The 21,101-nt window shown below is 43.3% G+C and overlaps 4 protein-coding genes across 4 annotated transcripts; 1 reads left to right on the top strand and 3 right to left on the bottom strand.

Moving 5' to 3' along the window:
• Positions 1 to 12: 12 nt before the first annotated feature.
• On the bottom strand, positions 13 to 7,039 carry LOC109476090 (F-box only protein 4-like). Its single transcript, XM_019776957.1, has 7 exons — positions 6,575 to 7,039; positions 5,844 to 6,040; positions 4,375 to 4,610; positions 3,731 to 3,806; positions 2,893 to 3,059; positions 1,971 to 2,152; positions 13 to 165 (listed from the first exon to the last, which is right to left on the bottom strand). The coding sequence occupies exons 1-7, from the start codon at positions 6,812 to 6,814 to the stop codon at positions 85 to 87; spliced, it is 1,179 nt and encodes a 392-aa protein (XP_019632516.1). The 5' UTR covers positions 6,815 to 7,039; the 3' UTR covers positions 13 to 84.
• A 155-nt stretch (positions 7,040 to 7,194) lies between these two features.
• On the top strand, positions 7,195 to 10,488 carry LOC109476091 (probable 60S ribosomal protein L37-A). Its single transcript, XM_019776958.1, has 4 exons — positions 7,195 to 7,267; positions 8,067 to 8,202; positions 9,430 to 9,514; positions 10,250 to 10,488. Exons 1-4 carry the CDS (start codon positions 7,265 to 7,267, stop codon positions 10,323 to 10,325), a joined length of 300 nt encoding a protein of 99 aa, XP_019632517.1. The 5' UTR covers positions 7,195 to 7,264; the 3' UTR covers positions 10,326 to 10,488.
• Positions 10,489 to 10,711: 223 nt separating this feature from the next.
• Positions 10,712 to 17,913, bottom strand: LOC109475963. The gene is made up of 13 exons (XM_019776769.1): positions 17,759 to 17,913; positions 17,385 to 17,639; positions 16,902 to 17,053; positions 16,558 to 16,681; positions 15,739 to 15,989; positions 14,160 to 14,540; positions 13,646 to 13,778; positions 13,097 to 13,209; positions 12,833 to 12,992; positions 12,446 to 12,700; positions 11,928 to 12,079; positions 11,608 to 11,731; positions 10,712 to 11,452 (listed from the first exon to the last, which is right to left on the bottom strand). Exons 2-13 carry the CDS (start codon positions 17,581 to 17,583, stop codon positions 11,199 to 11,201), a joined length of 2,298 nt encoding a protein of 765 aa, XP_019632328.1. The 5' UTR covers positions 17,584 to 17,639; positions 17,759 to 17,913; the 3' UTR covers positions 10,712 to 11,198.
• Positions 17,914 to 18,050: 137 nt separating this feature from the next.
• On the bottom strand, positions 18,051 to 19,581 carry LOC109475962. Its single transcript, XM_019776767.1, has 3 exons — positions 19,076 to 19,581; positions 18,580 to 18,712; positions 18,051 to 18,133 (listed from the first exon to the last, which is right to left on the bottom strand). The coding sequence occupies exons 1-3, from the start codon at positions 19,391 to 19,393 to the stop codon at positions 18,051 to 18,053; spliced, it is 534 nt and encodes a 177-aa protein (XP_019632326.1). The 5' UTR covers positions 19,394 to 19,581.
• Positions 19,582 to 21,101: the final 1,520 nt, after the last annotated feature.

Here is a 21,101-nt window from a genome sequence, read left to right as displayed (position 1 = left end):
AGAAGACTGGTGGAGATTATAAAGTTGACAGGAAATAGGCAGTGGTATGGAGTTCTGAAGTCAACCTTCTGTGTTTACATGATGTCACGTTCCCTGGATGTTGTTCATGAGCCATTCCACACCCGTATCTACATCCTGCAGACTTCCTGCCACAGCGTTCTGCACCTACAACAATAATCACCATGTCATGAACAGGGGAGGGACCAGCAAATCATCATGCGCAGAACTAGCAGTGTGTACACCAACGATTTATTTTGGTACTTATTTTTTAGATAGTTTTTTTTTCTTGGGCAAATTTTGCTCAGAAAGGCCTAGTTTTCTGGTAAGAAGGACAGAAGAATGTATATTTTTAAAATATGGCCAAAAAGTGTGACCTTTTTCATGGTTTGACCTGTTATTGACCTCTAAATACTTGTGATCTGTGTGGAGTGTCCCACTTTGCCAGGGGGTGAAATCCTGGTATCATTTCAATATTTTAGCTGTAGCTCATTAACAAGCAGGAGTCGAACTTCCACTATTTGTACCAAAAGACACCTGACAAATCCAGCTTTCCAGTGGGGGTAAAGACTTGAGGTTTGAGATATAGGTAAATGTGTTTTAAAGTGTTTGTTTCTAGTGGTTTTAGCATAGATTTCAATGGGATCTCCTTAAGCTGGTCCCTGCCCAACAGTCAGTGTAGAAAGGCGGAGTGGTCAGGTCTGGACACGAGATTGAGAGGTCACAGGGATGGGTTCTACGTTCACTTGGTCATGTTGATTTGATTATATGGATGACATCTGCACGCGCATCAATTTTCGTCCGTTTCCAAAAAGAAAAATTTTCTACCATACTGTAAATCGTACAAAATGAGCAAACATAGGTTGTATGTTGCAACAAAAAGTATTGGAAAACGATACTAATGCCATAAAATGCCGAAATCAAATCAGGAAAATAAGAAAATGCGAAGAAATGAAAATGAAGAGTCTATTGTTGTTTGCCATGCATGTGTTTAGTGTGTTTAGTCCTTTGTTCAACCTTAATGACCACGTAGATTTCATAATGAAGGAAACTTTTTCTTGCAAAACTTCTTTTTTATCCGCACGCTTGCATCAGTTTTGGGGTTCCCAGAGGATGTCATCCATAAAATCAAATCAACATGGCCTTATTCCATGCCCTTGACACAGTGCACCAACAACCCACTAACCCTACATCCTCAAAGGCTACCTTTACATTTTTTTACATACAATGAACCATGTTTTCCATACACCATACCCAAAGCATTACCTCTTGACGTTTTTCATCCAACTAAATATTGCATAAATGAAATTTTTTTACTGCTTTCCATTCACCCTCAACGGAGGCACCCAAGACATTCTTTCAGTTCAATTCAATTCAATTTTATACTTCAATTCAATTGTAACACACCCACTTTGCCAGCCATTCAACAAAGCTGACATACATTTGTATGACAAGATCTTAGCAAAGGTCATTGACACCTGTTTTTGAAATCTGTACCCCCCTCCCCGGCTCCCCCTTATCTCTTTTATATACAGAGGTTACCATATTAAACCATTGAAGATGTTCCAAAAAGACAGTTACTCAAGCAATTGCATATGATTGTCAAAACAGTCAGACGTCAAAATCATATCCAGTTGTTTGACTACCTGTTTTTAGGCATGCCTTATTACCTAAGATATTGTAACAAGTTGGTAAAAGAGTAGCCTCCTTCGCAGACTTGTTGGGCGTGGGCGTTATTTTTTTCTGTGAGCGACGCTAGTAATATAATATGCTGCTGCGAGGGACTATTTGCTGCCGAGGGAGTTTTTGCCGCGGAGAGAAGGTTTCGAGTGCCTCTGACCGCGGCAAAAACTCCCTCGGCAGCAAATCGTCCCTTGCGGCCACATATTACTCGCGTCGCTCACAGAAAAAAATAACGCCCACGCTCAACAAGTCTGAAGGAGGCTAGTAAAAGAGTATTTATGGTTATTTACCTGCCAGGGTCTGGACATGCTCCCCAGCTGTAAGGCCTCCATGACCTTGATACAAGGTAGTCTGGTCTCCCCCTGATGACCCTCCCCCTCCCCTGGCACACAGGACAGCACCAGGACTGGGGTGGACTCAGGCGTCCAGCGCTGGTCAGTCATGGCCTGCAGCTCTGCTAAACCTGACTCAACTGCAGAAAAAATTTAAAAAAACAAAGAACTGTTAAAACAGTGTTAAAACAGTGTACTATGTTATCTACTATATACAGGGTCCTTGTGCCCTTGGGAAGGGTGAAAATGAGTATGTCTGTTCCTTGGTCTATTATACTATGAGCGTAACCAAGTCATCCGGCAGCTCGCTGCAAGCATCCCAACCGGAACCAACACGTCTCCCTCGATATGGATCCGCCGGGGAAGATGGATGCCCAAGTGTGTGGGTCTTAGATTCACAACCTGTTATCCACCTTAAAAACAAATCCATTCAAAGGCCACAGTGTCAACTGTGAGCCTCACTCAGGTGTAGGAACTGACACGGTCATCCTACTGGGAAAGTCTGTATCTGTATATCTGTACTTGAATAAGTTGAGAAAACTTTAATGTGCCGTTGTCATGTCTTGTAATAAATGATGGGATACAAAAAGACAACAACAACAACAACAGGGTCTAAAAATAGACACTGTAAGTTGATAAAAGGAAAATGTGTTAGCAAGACCTATAACTATAACCTTCCAAAAAAATAAATTACGTTTTCAGCCAAGCACACTGGATCACCTCTACTCTAGTCTACTCTTCTCAATAACACAGTCAGGTACATGACAGTGATGTTACAAGAGTTCAAAACTTCATAGCATTAGTTACTTAAACATCGCACCTCTTAAATTTGTATAGCATAGCATTCACAGTTACTGTAGTTATCGGTCTATGTACTCACCGTGGTCTATTCCTTGTGATGCGTCTACCACGAAGATGAACCCTGCGACCTCGGAACACAGCCGGCGGAAGGTCCGTTTCAGCTCGTACTCTGGTTCAGCATCAGTGGAGGTCGGCGTCTTGGGCACCAAGAGTTTGTTGCCAGAGGACTGGCTTTCACGTTCACTTCTATATAAACAGAATACACGTAATGTTAGCCTTCAACATTCAGCCTAATCAACATTTATGCTGTTTAGCACCAAATTTGTATTGTATATAGCAGCACAGAGAAGGTTGATAATGTAAATGTACATATAAGTTTACGATTTTCTACTGTGGGCTACAATATACACCAAAAAAATGGTGTTGGTCGCTAGCAATTGCCAGAAAAATGGAAGAAGAGAAAGGGTCCATTTCTAAATACAGGATTATGACATTATTTTAAAGTTAAATCCACCCCAACTATGGCAGTGCCCATCTCCATTTCTGTAGCCCTTGGGCCACACAGTTGTGTCACTACAGCAGGGGGCTAGTCCACTGGTAGTGGTGTGTGTTTAGCTCCCATACTCTGTCTCAAATGCTGAGTGCTAGGCAGAGAAAGCAGTATGTACCATTTTTAAAGTCTTTGGCATGACTTGGCCCGGGATCGAACTCACAACCTACCTAATGCAAAGCGAGCACTCTACCCACTTGGCCATTGCACCGTTTAACGGATCATGACATTGCTTTGCCATACTTTAGTAAACCATATCAACTACTAGTACTGCAACAAGAGTTTGAAAACCATTTCATGGAAGTGAAGTTAACAGTTCAACTACATCATGGAAATGACTACTCAGTATTGAGTAACATACATGTACCTTGTCCCTGAGTACAACGTGATGAGGAAAAAATCCTGCTTGTTTCTGAACTTGATGGCAAGTCCTCCTCCCCCTCCTGAAACCAAACACAAGGCCATGTAATGTTATTCAACATCTCATCCTTGCCTAGATTTCCTGTAAGAGGTAAAAAAGCTATAGCATCTAAAGCAGAATACAAAAGCTAGGCCAGGATTCAAACCCATGACCTGTACCTTGCAAACCACCAAATAATATCATGCTACAGTATGAAATAATGCACTAAGGCCACACCAATTTAATTTCTTGGTTAACGGATTCGCCCGCTTCATTTTTTTCTGATTTGCAAAAAAAAATTCAGAATCAACTGCAAAATGCTCATATTTTGCCATGAACAGTTGAAAACAGTCCTTTTCTTCATAGTTGTTACAGTTACTCCATCTTTCAATGCAGTGGTATCATTAAAAGTTCAAAATTCATTGTTTAAATTTTGAACCAGCCTGGTGTGTTGACTTCATGGCTTCTATCGTACCATTTTGGGCAATAATAGGATGCCTAGGCCTGTTTTTATTTTTTTCGCCCGCCTGCTCCATTATTTTTCTAGAAAAATCCGTTAACCAAGAAATTAAATTGGTGTGGCCTAATTGTGTTAAACTTTATATAATCACCTCTCCTGGGAAGCTTTGTCTGCCACATGGTACTTTGCATGTTGGTCTTGAAAACTCCCTCCTTCCCACTAATGATGGCTCGGACTATCTGAGAAGTGCTGGTGTTCAGGCCAGGCCCAAACATGGCTACCATGGGTAGGGTCTTAGGCAGCAGCAACCTCAAGTATCCTCGGAGCTGGGAGCCGATGGAGGAAGCTTCTTTGTGCCTCTGTGCCTCCGGACAGCACTGGAGATACCTGGGTGTTCAAAATGGAAGAAAAATTCTTCATCAATACAAGAGTTTTGTTCACAAGACAAGATGACTCACACTCACAGTGGCCATGCAAGCATGAATCAACACAATCTATTCAAAATATTGTCAAACCAACTTTAACTGCACAGAAACATCAGGCCATATTTCTTGGCCAGTTTACCTTTAACGGATCGAATGAACTGTTACGTCACGGGGTGGACATTTTGAATAGAACACCATTCTAGGACTGGCTCTCCCTTGCAGTGTCCGCCCTGGCAGATTTCTCAACTGCAACTTTAATTTCTAAAAGTTCCTAACCTGTGCCGGTACAAGGAGTCTAAAAGCCTATTGATACTTTACTGAAGGATAGCTGTTAATTTTTTTCCTTCTACCCAATCTCACCAGATAGCCCAGTCTGGTTTCTGACGGAGGCCACAATGCAGATCATCAGTGATCTGCCAGGGGGACACTGCAAGGTAAAAGCCAGTTTAAGGGGGCACACCCCAGTTTATTTGGGGCCTCTATTCGAAGCTGCACACCCTCAAATCTAGCGACCGTCTCTGGCGTGGAATAATTCGGAAGGAGAATAACTGTATATGGGACGAAAGGATATCTCTTCAGCTACAAGACAAGCTGAGTTTGGTTTCTTCAACCTTTTTAAGTTTGGTAAAATCAACGGAAAAAACATTATTTTCACTCCAAAATTAATGCCCAAAATTGCAAATTTTCGCGTAGGATAATCCCACAAAAAAAAATTTTCCGGCAGAAATGACTGATGCTGGCAGAAAGACCCAAGCCTTGACTATACCCGAGTAAATTATAAAGAAAATTCTAGTACTGTAATTTTCTAAACAGTCCACGGCGCGAGGGGTTGCAAATCCACCCCTACGAAGCCGCAGAGCGAAAACTAGGTCAAACGGGCGGATTACACTTGGCGCGCAAGGAAGTAAGGTTCGGAACCAAAAGAAATTTTCACCCCAAAATCACCATTTCTTACACTATTCAGCCATGTTAATGTTTAATGATACTTCGTGGCAGTTTATAAGAAATGTCACCTCAAACTTGGACCCTCAAAACCCTTTCGTCACTTTTTTACAACGGACTATCGCGGACCCCTGTCGCGGAAGAACTGGGGTGTGCACCGTTAAAGGTGTTCTATTCGAAATGTCCCCCCTGTTAAACAGTTCATTCCATCCGTGAAAGCTAAACTTGTCTATTGACGTAAGTATTCAGTTACCTCCATTTGTGGTCTTCTTTACTCAAGTCAGTTCCTCCCCTGTGACCAATGGATGACCAGGAAGGTCCGTCTCTTTCCAACAGTTTTCTCCACAGGATGTTGTCGTTACCCAGAACCCTCCAGTCCCGACTAGCCGCTGCCAGCTGACAGACTGACTTCACGTCCAGGAAGGACAAGACGTGCAACTTCACCGGCTCCTAAAATAGAAAAATAACTTTGATTCAATGGATGTAGTCTAGGGTCATTAGCTCATAATAGCCAAAATACTAGGATTCTGGAAACCAAGTCAGGATATCGAAGTTTAAGTAAACTCAAAGCTTAAGAAAAGGATTTTTTTATGATTCCAACCCTAAGATTGCTACATTTTAAAAACATGGTGAATTTATAGAGATCTTCTTCTGCAGGAATCGGTCATCCAAGTGTTCAGGTGTTCAAGACGTTCTTGAAGGCCTTAGTGGTAATAATGCTTTTTTTTTTTTAATGTGGCAGTACCCGGTGGAATTATGATAAATGTAGTTGACTAAAATACATGGAGGGTCATGTTGTCAGGTGTCCAAGTCAATCCTAGTCTTAGATGCATTCACCTGCGTTATAAAAATAAACTTTATTGCACATGTGCAACAATTGGGCTGATGCTTGCCTGACCTGTCAACACTCAAAACACACCGTTATCAAGCAAGAAACGCGAAATAACAAGTCCACAAAAATCACAACAAGGAAAGCTGACTCACCGGTAAGTCGTCTAATTCTAAATAGTCCCTTTCACAGTCATCCTGCTCCTGTTTTCCCTCCATGTTTTCTGGTTGACAGTCTTTAGGTTGTGACCTGTGAGCCCCAGCGTCCCACACGGCTGTACACACCCTGGTGTACACCTCTATCACGTCCTGGAGGGATGGAACTGACGACGTTTCGCCACTGTCAGGCTGCATGGTATGAAGCCAAAAAGAAGCGGTCTCGGCCACCACTGACATCGATCTGGGATGGGGAGGGGGGCGGTCTAGCCTGGTTGTGCGCCGCGTATGGCCAAAAGGGTAGCTACTAAACGTACACAAAGGTTTGCCAGGCTTCCTTGGACTGTGGAAAAATGAGTTATGGCGATGTCATCGCATGCACGCCTTTTTATTAGGGGGAGACCCACGTGTAAACAAACGCGTGGATCTGGCCAACGTGGAAGCACCAAAATAGAAATGACTCATTGACCGTTGACCTCTGACCTATAGTATGTTTGAATGTAAAAAAAGGCTATAATCTTTTATTCAATAAATGAAGAATACATATATTTATTGTCATAGCATTTTATCGAAAGAAATTATTTGATAATTTGGAGATTTTTTTAAAAAATGGTAAAATAGTGTTTTGAAAGGTCATGATTGAAAACGAGGCTGACCCTCTCCCTCTTTTTTCCTTCCCACGTCTGAAAGATGGTGAGTCCGGCGAAATACCTTTTTAAATCCACCATAATCGAGACTTTTGGGGCCATCAAGGGAAAAGTGCCACCATAGACTGATTCTTTAGATTGTCTGCGTTATATTAAACGTAAAATTTTAGCCTAAACGTGTCGTAATAGAGGAATATTCGTCAAAAAATCTGTCGGCGGATGGTGCATATTCTGCTTACCTTTCCCTAAGCAGACATGCGCATACACAATTCTGATTCGTATGAGGCATTTTATTTTGACGCAAATTTACGTATCATTACCGTAGTATAACGTCCTAAACTGCTTTATCTTCTTTAGTCATTGTTTTTAATGTTTACCGGTACCCCAATCAGAGTAAAGAAGATAGTGTGGATGAGGTCCATTCGTATGGGGCCATTCGTATGCGATACCACTATACAAGACTCGAAAAAATTTATAAATGTCTATGAGTATGAATATGTGTTTGAAAATATGTCGTAACTTGACAATGTCTAGAACATTAACAGTCTGCAAAGTTTTTGGAGAAGAAGCAGTGCATTTTAGTTGTTCGTCGGGGAGTGTCAAACTTGCATATTATTGTGATATGCCTTGATATGCTTGAAGCAAGCAGTTATCTACTGAAAATAGTACATCTGTGTAACTAAATAAATGTTTTTGTACATTGAAAATTATGACTGTGACACTATCAAAATTAATACTTACATGTCACTAAGTGTAGCTTTCTGGAAAGTGTCCATTACTTAGTGTATGAACATCTTGTCCATCTCTGGTCTAATCACTCTCCATTACCACCCCCCTCCCCTCAGACGAAGGGAACATCAAGCTTCGGTAAGCGGAACCAGAAGACGCACTCTCTGTGCAGACGTTGTGGTAAGAGCTCCTACCACATCCAGAAGAAGAGATGCGCCGGCTGTGGATACCCCAGCAAGAAAATGCGGAGCTGTAAGTACATTTTTAAATGAATGAAAATATATTCAGTGGTTTTATTTTTATGGTTTTCTTGGTGCCTCCTCACCGCAACATTATGTCACAAAAAACAACTTGTGTTCTTCTGGTATACTAGTAGTTTTGTTTATACTCTGAACTTAAAGCAATGTGAAAACCTCTATTTCTTGCAAATTGTGAAAATAAATGATACAGTTAGCACATCTTGATGTTGGTGACAGCAAGAAGAAATGGGCATTGATTTTGATGTGATTCTCTGATATTGATCAAGTATGATTCAATCATTGTCCAGGGGTTTTTCTGAACAGGGGAACAAGGGCGCTGCGCCCTCATGTAACAAACCAGCGCCCTCATATCAATTTTCAGATTGAAGCCTAAGCCTTTTTCAAAATCATCTTTTTCCAGTAAAAACACAAAAACAACACCACATAACAATACATTCTAGCATTACAAACTATGTTACTCTCATAAAAATTCCAAAATCTTACCACAAACTTGAATTTAGCTTTAGTACTAGTAGTAAAAGTTTGAATGGAGTAAACAACGTTCATTGAGAACTTGCACAAAAAGACATGTAGCTAGACCTCCTTCATTTGCATACTATAGAACAGGCTCTGAAGTGAAACATGAGACCTGAGTTTGTAGCAGCTTGGATGAATGTGTTGCAGTTGTGCCATTGGAAAGGTTTCAGCTTGTGGCAAACCCAATGTTGTCATCTGGAGCTACATTTACTAGTAACATTGATCACTACTAATTGTGTAAGTGTATAAAGGGTGATTTGCAGATTGTGTGTACTGTTGATTGTACTTATATTTTATAAGTGAAATATGCAATGCATGAATGGAAATTTGGGAAAGGTATATTGAGTTCAAATTTCCCCCCCTCAAGTAGCCTCAAAATGTCCCATTTCAACTTCAAATTTTCAAAGGCTTCACATGGCGGAAGGGGGGATCGCCCCCCCCCTTCCGCACCAACCCCCCCTCGGTCGCTACGCTCCCTCGCCGTGATAGTGCTCCCTCATGCCAATTTTTTCTAGAAAAAACCCTGATTGTCTGATACTGACTTATGATGTGCACAACTTTGTGGCTTTGCTTGTTTCAGCTTTTCTGTGTTGTGATCCTATTTGTTATGAGATATGTTCATTGGTACAGCAAGACAAGGCTAGCTGCCATGTGCTTTATCATAGTTAAAATTTATTATAACCCAACTATTGTCTCTTCTCAGATAACTGGAGCATGAAGGCCAAGAGGAGAAAGATGACAGGGACTGGCAGGATGCGCCATCTGAAGCAGGTGCAGCGTAGATTCGAGTAAGTACCACCAGTCATGGCAAGGATTCATACTCGTCTTAGACAAACTCTTGTACAAATGAAAATTACATTCTTGTGACGGCCATCAGTCGTTATGCTGTTCATTTGTTCTGCATGTGACAAAAGATGCTGTTAGGAGTGGCCAGTCGGACATACTGTTTTTAGGACTATACATATATTAGCTGGTGTGTTACGCGGCTTACGCCGAAGGGCAGTTATACCGGCTATACTGATACAGATACAGTCAGTAGTGCTGTGTACCTAAACCCACATTCAGGTCCAGGTCCAAATTTCAGTCCAGAGTTTAAGGTTCAGGTCTGGACTTTATGGACCAAAACCCAGGAGGGCATATTAAAAAAATGGAAGGAACTTCTCAGTCAACATTCCCCAAAGGAAAAGGGGGCATCTTTACCGCAAAATTTTATAGTGAGCACTGCACTACCAGGGTTTAGAAGCAAGATATGTTGTTTGCGGGGCATGTCTGGGCAAAACTGTGGCCACGTAATTGACGGAGACCGACACTTGACGATGCCCAATGGTACTGTTTTCTTGTTAATTTTTTTACTATTGGAGAACAAAAAGGGGAATGTGACATGATTTTTTTTGTAGGTCCGAAACTAGTTCCAGACGTTCAAGTTTTTTTTTTTTGACTTGTACCTTTGAAACTTTGTAACTTTTTGTGTAACTCTTGGATTTTTAAGTTGTTCTGAAACTTGTGCCTTATCTCCCTCACAGCAATGGCTTCCGTGAAGGGACTACGCCCAAGCCTCGCAAGAGGGGCGCCGCCGCGGCCGCCGTGTCCAAGTCCTAGATCACTCCCTGGCCTGGGGATGGACGGCAGTAGCTGGAACCTACCCGTGACATCTGTATTTCCAGTTACTGTACTTCACACTACAGTGGAATTGAGCAGAAACATCAGGCAAAAACAGCTCGATATGTTTGAATTCCATGGAAATAAATAGATCTTCACATCATTTGTTGCAGTTTTCTTATTTGTGAGTGCAGTCTGTAGCATCTACAGACAGGATTCTTAATGCCTTGGTCAATGGGTAAAATAATCTGACCATACCACCAAACAGTGGTTCTTAAACAGAGGTGGTGTATAGAACAGATCAACTTTGCAACCATGCTTTGTTAGTGCAACAAATACTGTAATTCCTGATTTTTTTTTCACGGTACTTTTATGTTCACTTTTCACTGTCACTTCAGTACCCTGAACTCACCATTACAGTTAACAAATCATTCCTGGACTTCTTTTTCCTGCACCTGTCACCACCGTGAATATATAGTTCCGAGAATATGTCCATTTTTCTCAGACAATGAAATTTTGCTACCGTGAACATAAAATGAATTAAAGCAGTTTGTTTTGTTGGAACACCATAAAATACTAATTGTTTTTTCAAAAATACATATATTACACCTGGAGCAGAAGAAGTCAATTGTAGATAACCTACCTATTTACTACACCTAATACAAGTACTACAGTAACATAACGTATCCTATAATGATAACAAACCAATGTGCACGTTATTTGCACCGACATGCACAATTGAAAGATTACATGCAGTTTCTAGAAGATGATGTGTCTAAGCAAAAGATTCGCACTAACTATATTTTATATTTATCTCTCGTAATCTATTATCTCTTGTAATCACTAGAGAGATTACTTAATGGTACTTTTTCATTAGCGGTAAAAGAAGAGAACTGCTGACTCCAGTTCCAGCCTGCTGCTGCTCCGGTCGGTGTGAGTTCCGTATCCATCCCAGTCCTTACTCGAGAAGTCTCCACACTGCCGAGGGGCTTGTTCTGGCCAGTACGCCGCACCGCCGATGCAGACATGTTCTGAATTACCACCGTTGTGCCTCACTCCTGGGCACACAGCGAGGGGAGCGCGTTCATTGTTGAACACACGAAACTGCACAAACCCTGGGGTCACCTCTGAAAAAGCAATAAGTCGGGCCAAAAAGGTTAAGATTTTCAGCCTCCTTGGTCGGACAATCACTACAATACGAATGTTACAAATCCCTGTGACTGCCAACACCCCCAACCCCAGCCAGCCACCGAGAGGTTACGCAAAACATGTATGCATGTACCTGGAACTGAGTTTGGAGCAATGAGTGAAGTCCTTAGCCCATTACTGCCTCTGTCCCATGTGATGGGAATAGCCGGTCCATTGTCAGCTGTAGTCCCACCGTTATACACAATCGGGAAATGGTCCTGAAACAGCCGCCAATAGTTACTAACATAACAATTATTGTTCACTGAACTTTGTATACTCAAAAGACCACAAACTGAAGAAAAAGACAACCATACACTAGTGTGCAGATTTCGCACAGCGTGCAGGTATATGGTGGAAACGAATGTTATATAAACTAGCTATTCTGTCAGTAACTTCATAGAGTTCAGCACGGACCTTGAAGAGGGAGTACATGTTGCCGCCATACTGCTGTAGGAAGCCGTTGGTTGTGTAATACCTCAGGTAGGCGGCAGACTTGTACTGGGACAGCGGAGTGTCATTGGGCACGTGCCACAGCATTACGTCAGAGGCATCGATACTGAAGTAACCTGGGGTAGTCCATATGTGGAAATATGATATTAACAAATATGTGGATGTGCTTCAATCGCCATTTTGCCTTGATACCAGACTTTTCCAAGAACGATACATAGGCCAACACCAGTTTATATAATTAATAGATCGTGCGCATCTTTACTCAGGTTCTAACTGAGCAAGTTTGTGGTAAAGTTTCCTTGGGGACATCATGGAGGTTTTTTCTATCTCCATGGCCCGGGGACATATTAGCCGAGGGGCTAACCTGTAGACTGGTCCTGACAACAAACTCACACCCGGAGCCTGACACACGGGCTGATTACCACCAGATACTTAAGAAATGTTCTGAAGTCAAACTTTATGTATATTTCTGGTGGACGTACCTGGGTTCTTGAGGTCGTCGTTGGTCGCCAGCGGCACCGAGCCGAAAGTGTTGTGGTTAGCCCAGTTGCCGTCCCCTTCGGGATAGTTAGTGGTGCTTCCCCGGGTGGAGGACCAGCGGTCCCCGGCGGTACACTTGCCGTAGATATCGTCCTCATGCACGCTGGAGACCAGGGTCCATCCGCCACCGCCAATCGTCATGTCGCAGTAGGTCTCGTACACCACCCCTCCCGGACTGCGGAGGTGGTACAGTCCGTCTGGGCAGGAAAATGCACTTGTTCACTGAGGCTAAAAGTCGATATTTCAACAGAAACAATTTTTATTCAACACGAAAACCATAACTACTTGCTTGTCGAAACATTAATTAAAAAATATTATCCTATTCTTACCTTCCGCTCCGTCCACATGGTCCTTGATGTGCTTGCAGGACACTGCCGGGTTGGTCGCGCTTCCCACCGCTGTGTTGTTGAAGGACGCCAAGCGCGTCTCTATCTGGGAAGTCTTGTTCTCCACAGCATCAAGACCATCTTCCAAATCGGCTATACGCCGCTGTGTGTGTCAATGTGAAACATTTTGGATCATTTTCCAAACTCCGACTTTAAGAGAATTCGTCTATAAAAGTTTGTTTCGGATATCAACAAATATGTTCTCACCGGCACTCCCTCTCCATAACAGCCACAGCTAGCAGGCCCCGGGGGTCCCTGTACCCCGTCCCGACCGTCCCGTCCGACAGGCCCAGGGGGACCAGGAGGACCTTGCATACACCCTGTCAAGTAAAAAATATACATAAACATGTATATTCCTCATGGTTGACCTGGTTAAATCTAAGAATTGTCACGACTTTGTGATCTGTTTTTGGAGATTGATTTATTCCTAGTGACTTACATCAACACATGAAAACGATCGACAATACGATTAAAAAGAACATTCAAAGGGGTTTACAGTTTGGAAGGTCACATGCGCTGTAGGATCACAAACTGCAGGCGTTCTTTGAAGCCATATGCATGCTTTCGCTCTGCAACGTCTAGCTACGTATACGGAAAAGGCAGTGGTTTACTGATCCTTGTCGATGGTTGGTTCTGACGTGGTCCAGGTGAGAAAACTATTCCTAGATAATAACATCGTACGGCAACCTGAATGTGACCGCGCCGTCATAGACCCCGCAACCACCTTCCCCCCTCCCAAAAAAAAGCATTCCCTACCTGAAATTGGCAGTCTGACCGTGTTTGCGCCGACAGCCTGCCTCTTTGACCTCACCCGGACTGCGTCACTGTTGACTCCTGACGAACCGCTGTCGGAACTCTTCGGGCCCTCGGGCGGCATCGGGGAGTCAGCCTTCCGTGAGATATATATGTCAATTTGTTGCAGGGGAATTTTTCATGATGTCATTGCTATGTGTATGTTTTTCGTCCAACGCATGGAATATTTGACTTCGGATGACATCTAAAAAGCTTGCTTTCATCGATCTGTGTCACGGCAGCAACATCAGACAAGACGTAGTCGTGTTAGTTATGATAATTTGTAAGTATTCAGAAAACCTTTTTGCTTGTGACGTCGTGGCAATTTTGCCAGCTGACACTATCTACCCAGTGTGAGAAGCCTAGAAAATTATTTAGATATTGCACAACAGACGACTATAGAACTATGGCCTCGTTAGGTCTTATACTGACAGACCCAGGAGGTATCCTTCTTGATAGAATACATTCTAATACCCACCTCTGTGTCCAGTACGGAACTGTGTTCCGACCAGAGTCCGTCTTGTATCTTAGTCTCCACCACTGTCACACGTTCCAGAAGTGACTGGCTCTTCTCTCTCCAGTACACCAACTCATCTTGACTCTTCTCCTTCCAGTGGGACAGTTCCTTCTCCACCGAGGCAAGCCGCTCGCGCAGGGAGGCGACGTCGTCTTGCCGAACCAGGCCTCCGCTGTGTAGGAAGCTCACGAGCAGGACGGCCACGGTTACCGCCAAGCTGCACACGGCCAGCCCCGCCGACAGGGACAGCCGCTCGCTCCTGTGCTCGTGCGCCATTTTTCTGATGCGTACTTTCGAATTCTCTTCACTCATTTGCTCGGCTAGACCTTCTGACAGGCAATCTTAGAGATATCAAATCAAACGGGAAACGGGCACTTGCGGCTGCAATAGCGACCGCTGAATTTCACTTCCTTCTGAGACTGGAATATTTTACTTCCGCCAGCTGCAACTTAGGTTTGTTCTAGTCGTCGAACCACTTACTGTGCCCACCTATCAAATGTTCTCACCGAAGTGAACCTATGTATTGTTCTGGATAACTTTTTGGTTCAGCGGACACTCACTTTATAAAACCTCTGTGGTACGTGGTTTTCTCTTCACTCATGGACTCGACTGGACCTTCGGACAGGCAATCTTCAGAGATATAAAATGAAACGGGAAATGACAGATGTACCTGCGTCTGCAGTACCGACGACCGAAGTTTGCTTCGTTTTGAAACTGGAATATTTTACTTCCTCCTGCCACTTGGGTTTTTCAGCTGTCACCGTGACAATAGACTTATGACGTTCCCCACCTATCCAATGTTCTCACCTGCTGTCTAAGTAAACACATCTATTGTTCGATCTGGATAAAAGCTTGGTTTGAAGGAGGGAACACAGGACAAAGTCAATCCGCAAGTGGATAACGCTCCATATAAAAGTGCTTAGTGTAGCCTCAAAGAAAAAATCGCCCTCCCCCGTTTTAACACAGTGGAATAGTCCATATATCAGACGGTCAAACAACCACCTGCAAACATCAGTAATATTGATAACAGACACGCCATGTTTTCATTCAATGACTTTATTACTAGTGGCTACGAGTCAACTCAGAAGTACAGTAAAGGAATTAACGGAAACTGTCAAATTATATCCACTGATAAACTTTCAAAAGAGGTCAATCAACTGAGGAATTATTCCACTCTACTCATCACTCTTCCCTTTTGTTCTGCAAATATCTACTCCATCCAGGGTATACTGGGACATTGCTTTAATCGGAACATCCTATCTCATTCAAGTCCTACTTTTTACAGCTCAGCTTACTTTATATCCCATAACACATACCATAATGATATATCAAACTTTATATCCCAATATCCCATAACACATACCATAATGATATAACAAACTTGAAATGCATGTCATTCCCTACAATAACAAGGCACATAACAGAAAATTACATGAAGTTTCTTGAAGAAGATATTTTGTCCAAGCCAGAGATTCTCAACTATTGTCGCAGACAATCATATAGGCATGTAAGCTGACTTTATCGGCAGTAGTTATTTTCATCGGTAAAAGAAGAGAACTGCTGACTCCAGTTCCAGCCTACTGCTGCTCCAGCCGGTGTGGGTTCCGTATCCATCCCAGGCCTTGGCCGAGAAGTCTCCACACTGCCGAGGGGCTGCTTGTGGCCAGTAAGCTGCACCACCGATGCAGAGGGCATCTGACTCTCCGCCGTTGTACCTCACACCAGGACACACAGCGAGGGGAGCGCGTTCTGTGTTGAAGACACGGAACTGCACAAACCCTGGGGTCACCTCTGAAACAGCAATAAGTGGCACTAAGAAACTAATGTTGCGAATGTCTATTCGCGAGACTGTCTGACCTGATTACAAGACCACTACTCAACAATACGGAATCCGGTCGTCCATGAATAGTCCATAAAATGCATTTCGTGTCGTCACGGACTAGATTGTTAGAATTATATTTTAGTATTAGTTTGTGTATGTACCATTGTTGTGTCTTTACCATACATTGTACCAGCTACAGTTGTTGAGCAATAAAGTTGATTGATTGATTGATTGATTGATTGTCATGGAGAAGACTAAAAACTGCGAAGTACAAGTATCATTCCATACTTATGTAGCCTGACAGAATCGTAGCCTCTTTTGCAGCCGTTCCGGGAGCGGTCGGCATTTCTTTTGGTGGGTGGTTGTGTGGGGAGGGGGGTTCTAGGTGCGGTCGGCCCGTTTTGGGGGAATCTTATTGCAAGTACGCACGTAGATCGCACTCTGTCCACCTTCCCTGATACGCCTTCAATGCACCCCTCCCCCCACAGGTTGTGCAACCAAAAGGCAAAACATGCAAACTGTACATTTGTTACGTACGTGGAACTGTGTTTGGAGCAAGGAGTGAAGTCCTCAGCCCATTACTGCCTCTGTCCCATGTGATGGGAATAGCCGGTCCATTGTCAGCTGTAGTCCCACCGTTATACACAATCGGGAAATGGTCCTGAAACAGCCGTCCAATAGTTACTAACATAACAATTATTGTTCACTGAACTTTGTATACCCAAGGACCACAAACTGAAGACAAAGACTACCATACACTGGTATGCAGTATGCAGATTTCGCACAACGTGCTGCTATATGGTGGAAACGGATGTTATCTAAACTAGCTATTCTGTCAGTAACTTCAAAATGTAACTGTCATCATACAGTTCACCACGGACCTTGAAGAGAGAGTACATGTTGCCGCCATACTGCTGTAGGAAGCCGTTGGTTGTGTAATACCTCAGGAAGGCGGCAGACTTGTACTGGGACAGCGGCGTGTCATTGGGCACGTGCCACAGCATTACGTCAGAGGCTTCGATACTGAAGTAACCTGGGGCAGTCCATATGTGGAAATATGATGTTAACAAATATGTGGATGTGCTTCAGTCGCCATTTAGCCTTGATACCAGACTTTTGCAAGGACGATACATAGGCCAACACCAGTTTATATAATTAATAGATCGTGCGCATCTTTACTCAGGTTCTAACTGAGCGAGTCTATGGTAAATTTTCCTTGGGGACATATTAGCCATGAGGGGCTAACCTGTAGACTGGTCCCGACAACAAACTCACACCTGTAGCCTGACACACGGGCTGATTACCATCAGATACTTAAGAAATGTTCTGAAGTCAAACTTTATGTATATTTCTGGTGGACGTACCTGGGTTCTTGAGGTCGTCGTTGGTCGCCAGCGGCACCGAGCCGAAAGTGTTGTGGTTAGCCCAGTTGCCGTCCCCTTCGGGATAGTTAGTGGTGCTTCCCCGGGTGGAGGACCAGCGGTCCCCGGCGGTACACTTGCCGTAGATATCGTCCTCATGCACGCTAGAGACCAGGGTCCACCCGCCACCGCCAATCGTCATGTCGCAGTAGGTCTCGTACACCACCCCTCCCGGACTGCGGAGGTGGTACAGTCCGTCTGGGCGGGAAAATGGGCTTGTTTTACTGAGGTTAACAGTCAATATTTCAACAGAAACAATTTTTATTCAACACGTAAACCATATCTACATGCTTGTCGAAACATTATCCTATTCTTACCTTCCGCTCCGTCCACATGGTCCTTGATGTACTTGCAGGACACTGCCGGGTTGGTCGCACTTCCCACCGCTGTGTTGTTGAAGGACGCCAAGCGCGTCTCTATCTGGGAAGTCTTGTTCTCCACATCAGCAAGACCATGTTCCAAATCGGCTATACGCCGCTGTGTGCGTCAATATGAAACATTTTGCATCATTTTCCAAACTCCGACTTTAAGAGAATTCGTGTTAAAAGTTTGTATCGGATATCAACAATATGTTCTCAACCGGCCACTCCCTCTCCATAACAGCCACAGCTAGCCAGGCCCGGGGTCCCTGTACCCCGTCCCGACCGTCCCGTCCGACAGGCCCAGGGGGCCAGGAGGACCTTGCATACATCCTGTCAAGTAAAAATATACATAAACATGTATATTCCTCATGGTTGACCTGGTTAAATCTAAGAATTGTCACGACTTTGTGACCTAAAGATCTGTTTGGAGATTGATTTATTCCTAGTGACTTACATCAACACATGAAAACGACCGACAATACGATTAAAAAAAAACATTCAAAGGGGTTTACAGTTTGGAAGGTCACATGTGCTGTAGGATCACAAACTGCAGGCGTTCTTTGAAGCCATATGCATGCTTTCGCTCTGCAACGTCTAGCTTCGTATACGGAAAAGGCAGTGGTTTACTGATCCCTGTCGATGGTTGGTTCTGCCTTGGTTCAGCTAGGTGTGAAAACTAATCCTAGCTCATAACATTGTAAGACAACCTACGCCAAATGTGACCGCGCCGTGATAGACCCCGCACCCCCCCCCCCCAACGAAAAAAGATTCCCTACCTGAAATTGGCAATCTGACCGTGTTTGCGCCGACAGCCTGCCTCTTTGACCTCACCCGGACTGCGTCACTGTTGACTCCTGACGAACCGCTGTCGGAACTCTTCGGGCCCTCGGGCGTCATCGGGGAGTCAGCCTTCCGTGAGATAAATAGTCAAATTGTTGCAGGAGACTTTTTCAGGACGTCTTTGCTTGTGTATGTTTTTTCATCCAATGCATGGAATCTTTAACTTTAGATGACATTAAAAAAAAGGTTGTTATAATCTATGTCACGGCAGTAACATCAAACGTAGCCGTGAGTTATGATTTTAAGTATTCAGACCACCATTATTTTTCCCGCGAAGTCCTGGCAATTTTGCCAGCTGCCACCACTCTACTACGAGAAGCTTAGATATTGCACAAAAGAAGACATTGGTCTAGAACTATGACCTCGTTTTATGTGTTACACTGACAGACCCAGGAGGATATTATTCTTGATAGAACACATTCTAAGGCCCACCTCTGTGTCCAGTACGGAACTATGTTCCGACCAGAATCCGTCTTGTATCTTAGTCTCCACCACAGCCACACGTTCCAGAAGTGACTGACTCTTCTCTCTCCAGTACACCAACTCCTTCTCCACCGAGGCAAGCCGCTCTCGCAGGGAGGCGACGTCGTCTTGCCGAACCTGGCCTCCGCTGTGCAGGAAGCTCACGAGCAGGACGGCCACGGTTACCGCCAAGCTGCACACGGCCAGCCCCGCCGACAGGGACAGCCGCTCGCTCCTGTGCTCGTGCGCCATTTTTCTGATGCGTACTTTCGAATTCTCTTCACTCATTTGCTCGGCTAGACCTTCTGACAGGCAATCTTAGAGATATCAAATCAAACGGGAAACGGGCACTTGCGTCTGCAATAGCGACCGCTGAATTTTACTTCCTTCTGAGACTGGAATATTTTACTTCCGCCAGCTGCGACTTAGGTTTGTTCTAGTCGTCAAACCACTTACGATGCCCACCTATCAAATGTTCTCACGATCACCGAAGTGAACCTATGTATTGTTCTGGATAACTTTTTGGTTCAGCGGACACTCACTTTATAAAACCTCTGTGGTACGTGGTTTTCTCTTCACTCATGGACTCGACTGGACCTTCGGACAGGTAATCTTCAGAGATATAAAATGAAACGGGAAATGACAGAGGTACCTGCGTCTGCAGTACCGACGGCCGAAGTTTGCTTCCTTCTGAGACTGGAATATTTTACTTCCTCCTGCGACTTGGGTTTCTCAGTCGTCACCGTGACAATAGACTTATGACGTTCCCCACCTATCGAATGTTCTCACCTGCCTAAGTATAAACACATCTATTGTTCTGGATAAAAGCTTGGTTTGAAGGAGGGAACACAGGACAAAGTCAATCCGCAAGTGGATAACGCTCCATATAAAAGTGCTCAGTGTAGCCTCAAAGAAAAAAGAAGAAACAGGAATTCTGAGATTTCATACCTCCATGAAATATATGAGAAGTTGTAAATGTTTTTTGTCTCATTGACTATGGAAATAAGGTCGTAATTAGCACAATCTAGTTCAATTTATGGTTTTCTAAATTCAAATTACAATATTTTTAATGTAAAATTCCTCTCCTTTGTCATACTTTATTTCAACACGTCCTCATTAATTATGCAAATGACCTCTACATTAACATAATATAGGCATAGTGATGTTAACCTTTAAGTAACTTACACGTCACAAGGTATAAAATTCCCATCATTCACCAATAAGAAGCCACAGAATTTTGCCATTAATTATGCAAATTAGGTCATCATTTGCATCTTTTGATGTTCCATCTGCCATAAATTACATACATTACACGTATGAAAGTACTATTATATAAAACACTGTAATTATAGAATTTTCTCATCAATTATGCAAATTACTAGTAGGTCATCATTTGCATAATTGGTATCTTTTGATGTTCCATCTGCCATAAATTACATACATTACACATATGAAAGTACTATTATATAAAACACAAAATTATGCAAATTAAGCCCTCATTGGCATAATTTGCATTTAATTATGTACAACTCTCTCTCAGCTGCCTACACACCAGAAATGATGAAAATATGTTGTTCCTATCTGGACTTATTGGCCTTTAAAGATTTCACCTGAAGGTCCCCTGCAGTTCCAGAACAAGCTGCTAGGGGGAACAAACTTACACCGCTTATTTCTTACAGGATAAGCTATCTGTCACAAAAAAATCAAGACCATAGCATGTTCAGGACAAAAGATTCAAAAATTATTTTAAGAGTGGAATAGTCCATAGATGTCGATCAGCAGTAATGACAGACACGCCGATGTTTTCCTTCAATGACTTTATTACTAGTGGTTACCAGTCAGCTCAAGTTTCAGGAATACAGTAGCGGAAACAACCGAACAGAAAGTTTCAAATTACATCCACTGATTTGGCACACATCAGAGACATAACAGCACAGCGCCCAACACAGGCTACCAACATTGTACCATCCTGTAGGCTACGAAACCTCTATCCTTT

The sequence above is a fragment of the Branchiostoma belcheri genome, unplaced genomic scaffold (assembly GCF_001625305.1).
Source record: "Branchiostoma belcheri isolate BF01 breed outbred unplaced genomic scaffold, Haploidv18h27 scaffold36, whole genome shotgun sequence".
Taxonomy (NCBI): domain Eukaryota; kingdom Metazoa; phylum Chordata; class Leptocardii; order Amphioxiformes; family Branchiostomatidae; genus Branchiostoma; species Branchiostoma belcheri.
The sequence above is the reverse complement of the archived record's forward strand: the minus strand, read 5'-3'. Positions and strand labels throughout refer to the sequence as shown.

What these genes read in the sequence shown, in the direction of transcription:
- LOC109476090 (XM_019776957.1), bottom strand. Translation starts at nt 6,814, where the DNA reads ATGTCAGTGGTGGCCGAGACCGCTTCTTTTTGGCTTCATACCATGCAG. An exon ending in TAGAATTAGACGACTTACCG is followed by an intron (nt 6,041 to 6,574) that starts GTGAGTCAGCTT and finishes TTTCTATTTTAG; the next exon opens with GAGCCGGTGAAGTTGCACGT. An exon ending in ACGTTGTACTCAGGGACAAG is followed by an intron (nt 3,060 to 3,730) that starts GTACATGTATGT and finishes CTGTTTATATAG; the next exon opens with AAGTGAACGTGAAAGCCAGT.
- LOC109476091 (XM_019776958.1), top strand. An exon ending in CAGCAAGAAAATGCGGAGCT is followed by an intron (nt 8,203 to 9,429) that starts GTAAGTACATTT and finishes GTCTCTTCTCAG; the next exon opens with ATAACTGGAGCATGAAGGCC. An exon ending in CAGGTGCAGCGTAGATTCGA is followed by an intron (nt 9,515 to 10,249) that starts GTAAGTACCACC and finishes TCTCCCTCACAG; the next exon opens with CAATGGCTTCCGTGAAGGGA.
- LOC109475963 (XM_019776769.1), bottom strand. Translation starts at nt 17,583, where the DNA reads ATGACGATTGGCGGTGGCGGGTGGACCCTGGTCTCTAGCGTGCATGAG. An exon ending in CGACGACCTCAAGAACCCAG is followed by an intron (nt 12,080 to 12,445) that starts GTACGTCCACCA and finishes GGACTACCCCAG; the next exon opens with GTTACTTCAGTATCGATGCC. An exon ending in ACATGTACTCCCTCTTCAAG is followed by an intron (nt 11,732 to 11,927) that starts GTCCGTGCTGAA and finishes CGGCTGTTTCAG; the next exon opens with GACCATTTCCCGATTGTGTA.
- LOC109475962 (XM_019776767.1), bottom strand. Translation starts at nt 19,393, where the DNA reads ATGAGTGAAGAGAATTCGAAAGTACGCATCAGAAAAATGGCGCACGAG. An exon ending in GTTCCGTACTGGACACAGAG is followed by an intron (nt 18,713 to 19,075) that starts GTGGGCCTTAGA and finishes ATCTCACGGAAG; the next exon opens with GCTGACTCCCCGATGACGCC. An exon ending in GGTCAGATTGCCAATTTCAG is followed by an intron (nt 18,134 to 18,579) that starts GTAGGGAATCTT and finishes TTTACTTGACAG; the next exon opens with GATGTATGCAAGGTCCTCCT.